At 39.8% G+C, this 16269-nt stretch overlaps 1 protein-coding gene across 1 annotated transcript in view; it reads left to right on the top strand.

Annotated features, from left to right (window-relative positions):
• The first annotated feature begins 273 nt into the window (after positions 1-273).
• Positions 274-16269, top strand: part of LOC137914175 (neprilysin-like) — a 22436-nt gene continuing 6440 nt past the window's right edge. The window contains exons 1-13 of the mRNA XM_068757781.1: positions 274-753; positions 4180-4356; positions 4938-4973; positions 5528-5689; positions 11035-11115; positions 11547-11642; positions 11729-11847; positions 11980-12048; positions 12514-12648; positions 13120-13221; positions 13321-13457; positions 13623-13716; positions 13889-14017. Coding sequence (XP_068613882.1) covers positions 711-753; positions 4180-4356; positions 4938-4973; positions 5528-5689; positions 11035-11115; positions 11547-11642; positions 11729-11847; positions 11980-12048; positions 12514-12648; positions 13120-13221; positions 13321-13457; positions 13623-13716; positions 13889-14017 — 1380 coding nt within the window. The 5' untranslated portion in view covers positions 274-710. The remainder of the gene's footprint in view (positions 754-4179; positions 4357-4937; positions 4974-5527; positions 5690-11034; positions 11116-11546; positions 11643-11728; positions 11848-11979; positions 12049-12513; positions 12649-13119; positions 13222-13320; positions 13458-13622; positions 13717-13888; positions 14018-16269) is intronic.

Below are 16269 nucleotides of genomic sequence, written 5' to 3'. Positions count from 1 at the left end.
TCCAGAATGAGGTAAGGAAATAAATATTACATTTTAACATCGAAAACGCCATTTAGGGATTCAGAAATCAGTAAAAAATACTCCACTCCGAAATTGTATACATTTTCCATGGCGCAGGGCCAACTGTTCCATCAAACAAACAAAAAAATAAAACAAACAACAACAACAACAAAAAGGAACCCTTTATTCTGGATCCACTCGAAAAAAATCAATCAGACAAAAAAAAACGTTAAAATGGCTGATCACAATTATGCCAATATTGCAGCAGTTATTTTGCGTAACAAAGTGGCTGAAAGTGACAAACATACAGTATATATATCCCAGGTACACCGGATACACATCACCTCATCAGGGGCTCACCTGAGCCTGCACGACTGAGCCACTTAGGAGCCACTTACGACAGGTTCGCTTCTAAACGCCGCCCTGACGCAGGAAACAGCAGCTCAAACACATCTGGAACTTCAGAAAACTGCCTCTACGCTGTACACATATTGCGCCGCGCAAGAGTCTGATAGGTTCTCAGCGATCCTCTGTGGATAGATGCGCTACAGTACTCTACATTAGGCTGTGTGCGCGCTCGGCGTGTTGCTGTGAATGACAGCGCGGTAGGAAGAGAAGGGGATCGCTTTAATCTAAAATAGCCTGTTACAGATCGAGGAGCATTCCTCTCGCTCTTCGTACAGTTGATGTATGTCTGAGCGGCGGATGTGATGCCAATATACACCATCGACCGAAAATTTACCGACGGATCTGGTGAGTCTGGCGAGCAGCACGAGCGCTCCTTATTACGGTGTGCTCTATGTGCGTCTTTCTCTCTCTCTCTCTCTCTCTCTCTCTCTCTCTCTCTCCCCATACATTAGTGTGTGTGTGCGCGTTATATGTTTTTGCGTGTGCGCGCCCATGTCGACTTTATGATAAGCGTGCACCAGTTGATCAACCCTTAAGAATTCCTGACATGCAACAGGAGACCAGGAGTTGGCCCACATTGACCTGCTTCTGGCTCAGATTTGAATCGATGTGTTTTCTGCTGCTGAATATTTTTTTTTATCACTAATCTGAAAAAGATTACTGTATTTTGGTGTACTAGAAGACACGTAACTAAGTATTTTAAGCTGTTGTGGCTCCCTGTATTCTTACTGTGTTTTGAGCTGGTGATATTTTAAATTATCTTATTTAAGATGAATTTTTATTTTAACCTGAAGTAGGCTAAGTTTATGTGCAAACTCCAACTCAGTCACATACATAACATTTTCATGTCTCACGTTCATGTCCCTTGTAAAATAGTGATTCTAAGTAAATAAGCTTGCTTTGACTTGCTTTGTGTGTGTGTGTGTGGGTGTCTGCGTGGGTGTGTGTGTGTGTGTGGGTGTGTGTGGGTGTGTGTTTCCACTGAGTGAATTAAGAGTTTCAATTTGAGGGTGTTCTGTCACGGGCCAAGGCAGGTATGAACCTAAAAGCAAAACAAGAGAAGAGGAATTCAGAAACTGATCTTTATTAGTCAAACCCGGGTATAGTCATTCGAAACCAGCAATCTGAGGGAGCGGCAGAGATAAGTCCCAAGCGACAGGCGGAGTTCAAAAACGAGGCAGACCAGTTTAGCCAGGCAGACAAGTCCAACGGGGCATGTGCACGTGTGTGCGTGTGTGTAGCTGTATGCATGTGGCCAGGTTATTTTGGGCAATATTAACCTAAGCAAAATAAGGACAAGGGGCCCTTGCTCAAGAGCACCTCGGCAGTGTCCTGGAGGTAGACTGTCCTCTCCAGCCACCAGTCCACATTCCGTATTTTTGTCTGGGCCGGGACTTGAACCGGTGACCCTCTGGTTGAAGTGCAATTGGCAGATATTTATCATTTTATCATGAGTTATTGTTTTCTTGTTATTTCTCCATATTTGATTTGCTGCCACTCTTCTCACTGTCATTTTTCTATATACATTGAGGGCCAGTCAGCAGCTATCCCAGTAGCCAGTATGGACTTTACACCAAAAAGTTTAAATTGCAATGGCATCCACAGCGAGCAAAAGAAAATAGGCATATTGGCCTGTGCAGCGCACACAAATTGCAAAGTGCAGTCAGTCGATGCAGCTTTCTTTCTTTACGATAAGCTTTTTAATAAGGATTTATACGAGAGCTGTCCGGTCAACAGAAACACCAACTTGGTCTCGCGTGCAAAAGTCATATCCGAGCATTCTCACAACAGTTCTATCAACCTCGTCACAGCAGAGTCCCACAAAACAACATTAAATATTTACCTTGCAACTGTTTCTTTTCTTCTTCCGTTTTTCGGCACCTGACTGATAAATTCTCTGAGACCATGATGACGAGTGACGGCCGCAGACCGCTGTTTCATGCATTGATTGCTTCCACGCTAGTTTGCTTCCAATAAGGCTGACCAATCATTGTAAAATCAGTTTCATCATCACTCTGTAGGTTGCCAGGTTGTAATCACACACAAAAAGGATAGCTACCAATATTACAGGTATGTGCTGCAGTCTGCGCACAGCACTACCTACCATCATGCAAAATAGGGCTGCCAGGCCGGGGGGCCCCCTAGTGGCCAGGGGGCCCTAAGCACTGCTTGGGCTGCTTATAGGCTGGGCCTGCCTGTGGCTGTCTGCTCGTTCAAAGGAAGCTAAGAGACTTTGTCCTTTGGTCAAGCTGCGCTCTCATCTCAGCCAGTGTGCTGAAAGATCCCACCCAGCTTGGAAAAGGGTATGTGAGAGCATTGCCGTGGAAGAGTGTGTGTGTGTGTGTGCGCGCTCATCATTAAGGGATTATGGATTAATTACCTTCAGAGATAGATTTAACAGCTTGTTACATGAACTTTCTAAAGTTCTCACTTGGCCCCAGAGAGGAAAACAACACTGCTTAGTGAGGAGCAGAGGCAAGAGCTCCCATTTTTTGTTCTTTGGAAGTGTTGAGGGTTTTTGTTGTTTTTTTGTTGTTGTTGTGTTTTTTTTGCCTGGAGCGTACAGCCACCAATGGGTAAGAAAGTCCAAAATTGTTCTCACCTATTTTTAAAGAAGGGTTAAAAAGTATTTTACATCTATTTTTTTTTTTTATCTTTCTGTCTATAAACTCTTGCACTTTCTTTCTTCAACTTGCACTGAAAGATCTGGAGATTAAAGAGAATAATTAGTTGATTTATGCCATTTTTATATTAAAGAAGTTATGTTTCTAATGTCTCAAACCTTTAAAATTTGAAAAGTTGCAGCCATGAAAGTGTGTGGCATTTGCACTTGATGACTTTGATTATTTTATTCTCAGTTTTGTATTTTTAACTTATGTTGAGGTGATATAAATTTTAATTTGTGAATGAATAACAAAATTCTTTAGATTCTAGAGATCCTTTAGTTAATTCATTTATTTCTAAATTACGCTTATTTGTTACAAATCATATTATTATTCCCCCACCACAAACAGCAGGATGGGTGGGGCAAAGGAATGGGTTCTGCCTGTCCTGTACTTGTGCCTGTTACATTTAGTTCCTGGTGCATAACTCAAAAAACAGCTTGACATTTTCTCATGAAAGTTTCTACACACAATTGAGAGATAATGAAGTGGTGTAATTCGCTATGTAGGGACCGTGTTTTTTTTTTTTTTTTTTTCTTTCTAAATTTCTACAGTTAAAAGTTTGACTCACTCTGCAGTTTTTATTTATTTATTTATATTTATTTATTTCCTAGAGCAGAATGTATGAATGAAATGTTCATACAATGAAAGACATGGGGCTTGGGCTGGGAAGCGGAGAAGTCCAGTCAAGTCCCAGCCCAGATGAAATTAGAAACATGTGCTGGTGGTTGGAGAGGGGACAGTTTTACCCACAGAGCACTGCCGAGGTGCCCTTGAGCAAGGCTTGTTCTGAACTTTTAGTGTTGCAAGCAATTACCACTTTCATTCTCAACTAACCAACCCACTTGTTCTTCACTCAGTCCATGATTGCTGTACACACACCACAACGTCGTAGAGCCCTATGTAATAACAAGCTGCTTGTTTTGTCTAAGAAATCAAAGCTAGATATTATTGTATTTGATGATGTAAACCAGATATAATACATGTTTACATATATTTAAGAAGCAACAACAACATATATTGGAATGTAGATAGAGAATTGGATAATTAATTGATTACCTCCATGATTTATTTCTGATTTCTTCTGTGGCTCTCCCTCTCGCCTCAGTTGAGTTGATACAGCCAGCAGTTGAAGGAGGAGACCTGACAATGACAGAAACCAACACCCCCAAATCGGCCAAAAAGCCTCGCTGGACATCCCTGGAGATTGGCCTGATTGCCATTGTCTCCTTACTCTTCATTGTCATTGTTGCCCTCATTATTATCTTCACAACACAGAAGACTGGTGAGTGTTGAAGAAGGGGCAGAGGGCTCAAGAATAACTTCTTATATCAACTAGCATGATATTGACATGCATTAGAAACATCTATATATTTATTATTATTATTATTATTCAACAACAGAAAAAATGCTGAGAAATTAATTTTAATGATACATGCTAGTTAGCCTGGGAGCTACTACAACATAATGTGGCTACTACTGCTACATGAAATATTGTGTGTGTGGAGATTTTTAAGGCTGCTGTGATAATGTTATGGAGTTGTGCTGCTGTTAGCTCTTCTACTCCTTTGTGAACTGCCATGGAAGGAAAGAAAGCCAGTCTAAGGACTCGTGCATGATGTGTATTTATAGTCATGACAGTTGTGTGGGTGGGGCGGGGGGGGGGGGGGGGGGGGGGAGAGTTTGATTTAAGAGGTTTACGCCTACATTATTATTGGTGACACAATGAATGAAGCACATATGAGAATGAAAAATGTAATACGAAGAAAGAAATCGACAAACAGGGAAAGAGGGAGGCGAGTAAGAGCATTCCCCATCTCTTCCAAAATCCCACTGAGTGATAATTTGGTTTTCATTTTCCCGTAGATGAGATCTGCACCACAGCTGACTGCACGCAGTCAGGTAAGCATTCCTGTGTCACTCCTTTGCGTGCTTTTTTTTCTCTGTTCACATGGATGGACCGCTGCCGAAACCCACAGATTTCAGACACACTTATTTGCCAAAGACTGAATGAAGTGATTTTTGTAAAATGTGCATATTGGAGATTATATCTTGACCAGATGCAATGATTTTCTGGAGTCATATTTGTCTGGTGACATCAGCATTAAACGAGTTGTTGTATTACTTGTTAGTTGTAGAGTTGAGGTTATGATATTATAATGTAAAAAGCAGTTCGAGTCTGATTTGATAGAAAGATTTCATGACTTTCGGAAAGAGCTGGTTTCTTAATTACAGTTTTTATGCTAAATCAAGCTTCTTTTTTTTTTTTGCAAAGCTCAAATTTGTCAGTAGGACTGATGTCCTGATCCAACTATCAGTAGTAACATATTACATGTTATAGGACTATGGAGGAGTAGTGTTGGTTGATTGGTTGATCGACTTCGATATATATTTATGTCTTTTTTTCGAGAAGCTTTCCCACGTCTCACAGCTTTGTTACCTCTCCGTCTGTGCAGCGTCTCGTCTCATAGAGAACATGGATGCGACTGTAAACCCTTGTGAAGATTTCTACCAGTATGCCTGTGGAGGTTGGCTGAGAAAGAACATCATCCCAGAGACCAGCTCTCAATACAGCACCTTTGATATCTTACGAGATGAACTGGAGGTCGTTCTCAAAGGTGGGATAGCCACTCACACATCCACACAAATTTAACAAAGGTCCACGTACAGATACATACAGGGCTTTTTTGAAATAAGTGGATGCCTGCATGTGGCCCGAGAACCTCTCTCTTGCTCTCTCTCCCTCTCCGTCTGTGTGCTCGTGAACATTGCTATCATTTTCTTAGACATCAATGATCTTTAATGACGTACTTGATGTGTGTGTCTCTGGTATTTTAAGCTTTTAGGAAGCATTAAAGTTTTAGAAGTGTTTTATGAAGTGTCAAGTTATGCCGGGTGTGTTTGAAAGCTGTCTGCAGAAAGCCCAGCCGTGGGTGCTAAATATTCAATGGCCACACATTACCCATGGACAAGTGAAACTTTTTACTCGCTTAATTACTTGCGTTTAAAATGTATGCACCAGTCATATAATGAAGACGGTGTGGAATAGCTGTGATTCATCCTTTGCAAGAATGAAAAGTTATAGGCTCAGATAATTGCACCAGCTTTGATGACTTGAATGTGTGATGGAACAAAGTTCAGTCCTGTGTGATGAGCTGGGGGGGGGGGGGGGGGGGTTATGCCTCGTGAAAGAGGGCATATTGGGTTACACTCGTCTGTAACTACTTGCAAGCGTAACGGGGTATGGTCTTCCATTCGCACCTCAATAAACATGGGACAGATTGGAATTAAATTGCATACGTGCATTTTGGGATCTGTAAAGGTGAGCATCAACTGTCATTTTGCAACAGTTTCCCAATGACAGAGGGCTTTTTTTTTTTTCTTGCTTCCTTTGTATGTTTCTTGTTCACTAATAACATATTATAAGCACTACCTGCAACACCATTATTTGACATAACTATACTCTACATGCAGGCGACAATAGAGAGAACAGCTTATTTTGTCTTTCGTAAAAACAATAGGTTATGGGATGTGTTGTTGTTGGTCCAGCAGAACACAAACTTATTTCTTGATCTCTTCTTCTTGCATTCTGGAAAAACAATGATGGCTTTTTGTTTTATTTTACATTGTAATTATTGCTGGAGTATCCTCCCCTGCTAGTGCCCCCTATTGTTGTTAAAGGAAACAGCCTGACTATGAATGTGTGCACTCAAAGTCTTTTAAGATGAGTTCCTCCAAACAAGTCATTCTTTGTCCGAAGTGATGTGGGAATTTGAGTTTGTCTCAATGTTTAGGGAAAACATTTTGCTGCCAAAGGAATTTTTGTGAAAACAAGGCTCATTGACTTTTTGTTGCATTCTACATTGCTTCATGATAACTCACAGCACATCTGTTCTGCTTTCCTCTGCTCTCGTCTCCAAGGCAGTCTTACCACATAAAAATCACACAGGAAGGAAAATAAACATTACTCAAGGGCTTGGGTTTTTTTTTGGCTTGTTTGTTTGTTTCTGTTTGTGCATTTATGTAAATCACATGTCTATCTGTGTATGATGTCCCTTCATGCCATTGGAGAGCGAGTCATGGCACACACACGGCTGCAGCTAATCCATACAGGGAATAGTTGCTTTAGACTAGAGGCACTGACTTGTTTGCTATAAATGCTGAATTTATGGCAGAAGGATCAGGGCAGCCAGAGAACTCCTAATCAACGGCTTAAATCTCTGCCAAACGTCACATGTGCTCACTCCTGGCTTAATGTCTGGGATGGCACTGTAAACAAATGGTGTGTAGATGTGTGTGTGTGTTTTAGACATATACAAATAGGATGCTGTGTATTTAACACTAGTATGTTATATTTCAAAGAGAGACATGTTTGCTTTTCTTTATCATTTACAGAAACAAACATGACCGGCTAGCTTTCAGGATTTAATATTTTTCTTCACCACTGCACATTGAAATTGAGGCCCTGACAGTGTGAGGCCTCAGCAGAGTTGGGGCCTCTACTTTGGAGGTGACATCAAACATGCAACCTCTGATCCCAGGGCTGACTGCTGCCGCCAGTTTGGATACCAGTGCTTACTGATGGACAGATCCTTTTTCTGTCAACACCTTCAGGGCCCTGGAAACATCTGGAAGGGCTGCATGGCAGCAATAGTATAGACTTTGTGAATGCATTTGTGCCTGAATAGCGGCGTAGATTTGTGGTTGATTGTAAATGCCTAAGATTGTTCTTGTGGTTCTAAAAGGCCATAAATGTTCTCTGATTCAGAGAACATCTCACTTTGTGAGCACAATTGTGCGTCCGTGACGTTTTGAGTTGTTGTTCACCTACCCCCTGGTCAGGCATGGCATACTGTGAATTCATTTGTCCAATTACAATGAAATTACTAATTACAGACTAATTTGTGCCAGGAAAAGGGATGACGGTTGTAAAACAGGCAGAGGAAGATAAAAGAAAAGATACAAATGAATATCTATGAACAAAGGAACTTTGAACAAGCATGTGTAGTAAGCTTAGTGAAGTCTGCTCCAGCCAACAATACAGGAATCTTCCGTGACTTTGAGCAAAGTGCTTCTCTTCTGCGCTTACTTGAGGTGTCGTAGGTTTTGAAAAAGTATAAACCCTAATTATGAATAATGTTTCACCATATAACTCCTTCTAAGTCACTTCCTTCTCAAACTACACCCTGTCTGACCTGCAATGTGATATATTTCACTACAATATGGGCTTGCTTTTGGCATGTGGTCCCATTTGTTCCTCCAAGGGAGAAAATACCAAACTAATTTAAAAAATGCTAAGTGCAATTCAAATTTTTTTTTTCACACAACCAAATGCAAATACAGCATTTAGTATGAACATATCCAGTAAAGATAGCGACAGACAGCAAATAAAACAATTAATGATAAATGCAGTAGTTTTTGTTTTTGTAAAATTTGTTTTATAAAAAAATCCTGAAATGAATTTGTTTTCCTTGGTAGAAATTGTGAATAATGAAAGAGAGTTAGAAACCTCTCCTTATAGAGCGCTCGCAGCAAACAGTGCCACCAATTTGACTACAAACATAGTATGAATCAGAAATACACCAGGATTTGGTGTGACGACTGCATTTAACTTATGAATCTCGTAAAGGGTCAAAGGAGATTTCATTTGCCTCTCAATGATAAATTAGAAGCAGATCTCCTGCTGAAAACATGGCGTGAAAAAGACTAAATGGAAAGAAAGGCAGTGCAGCGAGGAGAAACGCAAAATTCTGTTTTGCTGAGGAGTTTAGTTTAAATGTACATCACACAAAATCCATTCTCATATGACATGCACACAGAGAGCAAGAGAGAGAGTCTAACATTAACACCAGGTAGTCAGTAATCCAGTCATACACATGATCTGTGCCCTTTCAGAGGAAGTGCCCTGTGAAGGGTTCCCATCTCAGGACTTCATTAAGATTGAATGAGCACACAAATAGCACACACATGGTAAAACCAAAATGAGGGGATTATGTAAATGAGAAGGAACGCAGCCTAATGTGTATAGCACGAGTAGTGCGGTTGGCAGGAGCTAACGTAGCATTGCCAGTTTCTCTCTTGTGCCGTCCCAAGTCTGGATAAATGCAGAGGGTTGCGTCAGGAGTGGCATCCGGCATAAAAATGTGACAAATTTAACATGCAAATCAATGTAAATAAGAAAGTATACCTGATCGGCCGAGGCCCGGGTTAACAACGCTACGGGACACTGCTGGACATTGTGTCTTAGTGTGTCTAGTCCAGATAATGCAGTTTAATAGTTTTTGCATTTAGTAATTGGGCAAATGCATGTTATATACGGGTGCTGGAGATGAATTAACTTATAAGGAATCATATTGAAACCCTCCTAAATCTCTCCTGACCTAAACAACCACACACAGAATATCAGGATCACACACATGACTTGCTGTTGGCTCACCTATACGACTTGAGAGCTCATCGGTTTTTAAGATGTTGCCCTTTTGAGTTGCTTGAAATGTAATAAACTTTAGAGTAAAGCAAATGGGGATGTATTTATTATGGTTATGCATAATGGTTATAATGCAGGCACAGAATATTATTGTGTTTTGCTCTAAATAACATCAGATTTTTAAACATGAGGCTGACATTGAAATGTCTCTTTAGTGGTTTGGGATTTTTCTGATTTGAAGTCAGATGACAGTGTTCCTGACACACTTCCAGGTCGGTCTCAAGATGAACTTTGATAATCTAAACATTTATTTGAGCTCGATGTCCTGTTTAATGCTGCTAGAAAGAGACAACACATGCGAGAAGAACACACTCTAAAGCTGCAATATGCAAATTGTTGCCTCAAGGCAGCACATGAAAAGAGTACCATTAGCCCCATTTCCATTCCCTTCAGCTGAGCAAGTTCAACCTCCAGTGCTTATCACTCATTTTTATTAGTTGTCTACCAGGAAACGCGACCGAGCCTGAGGCTCAGCTAACTGGTGTCCATATGCCCAGAGCAGCTGTTGAAAAGGTCATGAAAGCAGACAGATAAAACAAGTTGGCGTTCAGCCTTGTTTTGAAATTCACCGGCTCGCCTTCAGGGTTAACTAACTCCTTCTTCTTCTTCAGGGTAACTCTGCTCAGAAGCTTCATCCTGACTGCCACTCTGAAGAATATGTAATTAATAGTAATCATATTAAAATATGCATTAGAAAGTGGCCAGTGACCACTCCAACAAATGATCATGTAAACTGATTAGTGCCAAACTAATTAATCGTTGTCATTTTAATCATTGATTACGATATTAGCTATTGTTTTAGTAGATGTTAGATGCAGTTGATGGACAAATAAAAATATATATTTTTCTTTCCAAAGATGACAAGTGTAATTAGTATAATGTGGAAGAACTGCTATAATAAAGAAAACATAAGAAACCACCAAGGCAATCACTCCCCAGTAGCATTCTCTTTATGAATGCTAATGCGGACCGGCAGCCATGAAATCGCACTAATGAACCCTCAGGAGTCATTAGCTTTATTTCATCTCTGAACAGAAAATCTAACTTAAATATTGGCAAAATTTGTGATAAGACACAAACTCGGTAATGGCTGTATTACAAAAGGGTTCTTCTGGCACCAAAATCACTGAACACACTATGAAAGTGAATTGTTATTTCCCCCAACAGTTTCATTGCATTTGTTTTTGCATGACAGTTTCCCCCCTTTACATGCATCCATGACAACCTGTTTTCCTTTATCCATTCGAATAGACCGGGCAAACACCATACCTTAATTAAAATGTTTGCATTTATCTGGATGACAGCTGGATTCTATTTTGAATGCACAAATAATTTGTACATTGTACTTGAGTTTGTTTACATCCCGCTCTCTTTTCTGTTCCCTCTGTTTATATGTCTGAACATTAATATATCTACTTTATCTTTCCGATTCTTTCTCCCTGTCATGCTTGCCTTGTTTCTGTGCTCTGTTTCTAGGTGTCCTTGAAAAAACAGTGGAGGGGGAAGCCGCCGCTCTCATCAAGGCAAAGACACTTTACAAGTCCTGTACCAATGAGAGTACGTCAGCAGGAATCAGATGTCAACACAGACTATTCCTTTCGTAAATGATATTGCCCTCACGTGAAACTTTTTCTTATCATGTTGTTCAGCTTGTTCAATTGAGTTTTGTTCTTTACCAAACTAGCTATGTAAACTGCTGTTACAATTGTAAATATTAGTTTTAAAAGCAATGATTTCGGTTTTTCATCGTCATAGATTATGTGATACAAATGATGACTTTCTTTAAAAAGGTTGAAATGCCTCATAAAAACCCTCATATGTGTCCAAATTTGCATAGATTTGTTATTCTTGATGAGAAGCACAACTTATGAATAAAACCAATGATTTTTTTCCTGCCTTTTAAATTCATTTTCTGAAAACAGACCGTTGTAAAATAAAGGTCCATTCATTTTTAAATGCTGACTGTTTTCTTGTATGCTCTATTCAAGGTTTGATAGAGCGCAGGGGAGGGGCTCCTTTGCTCGACGTGCTGCCCGACCTGTTTGAATGGCCCATAGCTGTGGACAACTGGGAGGCCAATTATAGTAAAGTAGTATTTTCCATGTTCACACTTCAGATGTTGTGCAGGAAAGTCAGCTTTTCTCAGCTGCACTTCCACCTCTGTTCTTAGGCACGGCATGGAGATTGGAGGACATCGTCGCCAGGCTGAATGAAAAATATGGAACTCATCTCTTGGTTAACTTTTTTGTCGGCACCGATGACAGGAACTCCAACGCACACATCATTCATGTAGGTCTACAGCCGTTGTTGAAAAGTCCTTTCTGCTTTAAAGACTGACAGTGACATGGACAATCATTTCATATCCATTCAGCTTGAAAATGCGCCACCCACCAATTCCCTCAAATCTGATTTCTTTGGCAGTTTGACCAGCAGACAAGCCTCGGCCTCTTGTCCAGAGATTACTATACGTGCACAGGACCCTACGTGGAGGTAGGCTTATGTTTACAGGTGTTCATAAAGACTAGTGCCATTGAGTCTGGACTCCATATTCTCTGGACTTTATTTCAGGAACTATGATCTTATTTAACTTTTTATTTTATGTGTATGTATACATTTACTTGCAAATTGTGCATGTGATGAATTCAGAAAATGTACTCCAATGCAGCAAGTGATGATTAAAATCAGAGGAGGAACAATCTAGACCAGATGTGTCTGACCAGAACAGAGCCTACTCTGGTTTTATTTTACATTGTACTATGAGCTCTTGATTAATATTCAGAAAGCAGCTCTCAAACGAACTCCGCTTGAGGCAGGCAACGCATATGCGGGTGTGTGTTTCTGTGTGTAAGTCCATGCTTGTTTCTGTCATTGGTTCAATTCAAACCAATGACCTCCTTTCCTTCCTGCTGAAATAAGTTCAGATGCAGATACTACAGATGCCCTTATGTCTGACAGGCATGTCGGGCCTATGAGCAGTTCATGATCGACCTGGCTAAGCTGATCCGCACTGACCGGGGACTCGCTGTCAATGACACCCGCATCAGAGAGGAGGCGACACGAGTTATGGAGCTGGAGAGGGACATTGCCAATGTAAGGCCTTTGGAAGAGACCCTCAATAGTTGGTTGGATCTAAACAGATTATCTTGCATCACTGTGTTATACTAAGTAAACCATGTTTTTTCAGAAGCAATGCATGTTTTATCTATCATCTCAGCTTTACGAAAGACCAGTTTGTGAAGAATCAGCTTCTGATAGTTTGTTGCTCAATTCTCTGTGGCTTCAGTCAGTGGGCAGCCTAGCCTAATCCATACACAAGTGTTCCACTGTCCACATTTGTCATTTTGCTGGTCGTCTCTGCTCACCGCAGATGCTTGACTTGCCTTCCACTCAGCTGCTGCTGGCGCTTTACAAATTTGCCAATGCTCAAGCTCTGACATTCAGAAACCTAAAACTGTGTTGCTGCTGGGCCTGCATTGCAAAGTCAATGAATGTGTCAGAAAACAAGAGATTTATGTTTTCACAGCTTTCGTGAATTTCAGCTTCTCTGTTGCACTTTCCAAGGCTACTGATACCCAAGAGGACCGCAGCAACCCAGTCTTGCTTTACAACAAGATGGAACTGGGTGATCTTAACGCCAACTTTAGCCTTGAGGTTGACTCAAAGGTAAAAATATGTTGTAGCTACCAGAATGTTTTTTTTCTGTGCCCTTGCTAAGTTTTTTTTTATATATTCTTTCGCTCTGCCTTTGGTTTTGTCCTAAAGGTATTTGACTGGAGTTATTTCACTGCTAAGATAATGGATACAGTCAACATCAGTGTTCCTGACACAGAAAAGGTCATGAACTACTCTCCCAACTACTACAAGAGGCTTAACCTTGTCTTGACTAGATACACAAAGAGGTTTGTTTGTATGGGTCTCATTTTGTTTGTGTATAATTGCCTGCTGACTTTCTAATGTGTTTTTGAGAGTGTACCCCATGCAAACCAAAATACCCTGTCTATCATTATAGTGAAGCTTTTTTGTGAGCACAATAGAGCGATTTATCATGCTTCCTCTCCTCACAGGGATCTGCAGAACTACATGATGTGGCGTTTTGCTATGCATATGGTTGTGGGTTTGAGTAGAGCTTACAGGGACACCTGGAAAGCTTTCCGCAAGGTACGTTATACAATATTGAACTTTTATTAAGTATTCCAAAAACTTGATAATATATTCAATACCGAAACATGACCAAAAATAAATTAAATGAGGATTAATAAAAACGTGCACCCATAGCAGCTGATAAACCATGCATGTTAGAGTTAAACAAGTCTACGCCTTTTACCTGCAGGCTCTGACTGGCACAACATCAGAGACAGCAGTGTGGAGACAGTGTGCACTTTATGTCAACAACAATATGGACAATGCTGTAGGGCGACTGTATGTGCAAGAGGCCTTCTCTGAAAAGAGCAAAGAACTGGTCAGTGACTGGATTATTCCTTCTTTTCCATTGTTGAATTATTAGATTATCTCTCCCCTGTGTTACCCTTTTATCTTGCATCTCTACCACAGTAAATTATTTTTCAAAAGTACCCAGTGCAAAGTGCCAAGCACGTTGTCTTTGTTATTATGGCCACACCTCTTATACTGGAAACCTCAACTATATGGACATATATGTGTGAGGAGGATTTGGGATCTGCCAATGTGTGTCTGTGTACAAACCTGAATATGCCACACATTGAAAGTCACCTTCTCAATTTTCACCCACTTAAGCATGTGTCTCTGTGTGCATGATGCTGTGAGTGATAAATCAAAATATCAATACCATATTCACCAATACACGTTCATATATATAGTGTTTGTGTCAGCCTGCAGGGTTGACCTGTAACTGACACATGGATTACTGCACACCTTATTTACCAGCTGTCTCTCAGCCACAGATATATTTAGAGGGTGGTATGCAACTACCGTAAGTACATTTCAAGAAGTGCTGTTTATGAGTTGCATTTGCTCTTTAATGTATACTGCTTAATACTTACAGAGCAGGGGCTCACTTTAATCAATTAATTTTGTATTGATTAAATCACCCAAGTGCAATAAAATGAGACCAATTATATTAGTGGTGTACAACTTTAATTAATTAATTCTAATAATATATAATAATTCTGGTTGTAAAAATGTATGTGTTTAGCATGTATGAATAATCTGACAAAATTAACAGTGTTGTGCAAAAAATTTTAATTATTCAAATAACATATTTGAATCCCAATTTCTTATGTTGAATTTAAATTTAGCCTGAAAAAACTTCCACATTTAAATCCCAAGTTATGTTAGCATATTCCAGTGGTGATCTGTCTATCCTATGAAGTAACAGAAGGCTTATAGCATCATATCAACGTAGCCTTTGCTTTGCATCAAACATTACAGTCTGAGTCTCCATTTGTTGGCTTTAGTCAAGTTCCAAAACAAATTGTGAGACATTCTAAACAATCCTGCAAACACCTGAGAGCTGAAAGTTCATGTTCAAGGGAAGGCATCACTCTTCCAGGGAGTACCCACGTGTTGGAATTCAACTCTCGACTCAATGCTGGCACAGCAAAAACACTATTACGCTCACGTCAGCAATATGAATTTAGAGGCACTGCTAGAGCCATGCATGTAATATGATATGCCTACTCTCTGAGAAATATAATTATTATATTCGTCACTTACTACTGAATTTATGTCTCATTTAGTTATCAGAAAAAAATAAGATGCGATATTAATCAGTAAAAACATTCTGAGCTCTATAACCCATTTGTCATGTTTTTTTATTCCACCACCACACATGCATTTGAACTACCCCTAAAGGTACAATTAAGTGAATAATATATTTTTAAACTTGTGATGAATCAGTATTAATCACAATAAAATAATTGATTGATTACATTTTAATAAGACTTTTAATCATAAAAACTTATCACACATGAACTTATTATCTACAAAATGTCAGTGTCTCTTACAGTGCCTTCTTAAAATGGAAACATGTGATAACCTGTTTTCAGAAAGTACTGCATGACACTTTGACATTTTGTAGATAATAAGTATTTGTATTTGTTCTAGATATCTTATGATGAGCACATAACATGATGACCTTTACTTGTTTAATAACCAGAGAGATGGAGTGCATTATTATTATTATTATTATGCATTCCTGTAACTATAGATTCCAATGCATGCAACAGCAAAAACTAAATTGCACATACATGTCGATACCGTATGTTGAGAGATTGTTGGAAAAGCTCGATCATTTTTGGTTTCTGCTGGCTTGTGGTAAACCACTATGCATTGTCCAAGTGGTCGTGCATTGTGTTTGTGAGGGATCTGCTGATATTTGGAGTCACTGGAATGCCTCCGTCAGCTTGCTGTGCTCACAAAGTACAACTGTGGTGAGACAGATCTCGACCATGACCTTCACTGTCATTTTGTTGTTGTTGTACTTTTCTCGTTTGTTTTCAGTCTTAACTTAACTCAATTTTCTCTTTCTGTTTTTTCTCTTGTTTGTTTTTTGGAAGACAGAGTTTTGCTTTTTACTGTCAGATTACGCGGGTGCAATACATGGTTCCCACAGCATCATGCTGTTGTTGTGGCGGCTGTCAGTCTGACTGTGTTTTAGGTGGAGTCTTGTAAGTGCTGTAACTCAAGACCAATAGATTATAGATACACATGTTCCCACTCAGCTTTTGATGTACA

This window comes from Brachionichthys hirsutus, unplaced genomic scaffold, assembly GCF_040956055.1.
Source record: "Brachionichthys hirsutus isolate HB-005 unplaced genomic scaffold, CSIRO-AGI_Bhir_v1 contig_955, whole genome shotgun sequence".
Classification (NCBI taxonomy): domain Eukaryota; kingdom Metazoa; phylum Chordata; class Actinopteri; order Lophiiformes; family Brachionichthyidae; genus Brachionichthys; species Brachionichthys hirsutus.
Note: the sequence above shows the minus strand (reverse complement) of the source record. Positions and strands in the feature narration are given on the sequence as shown.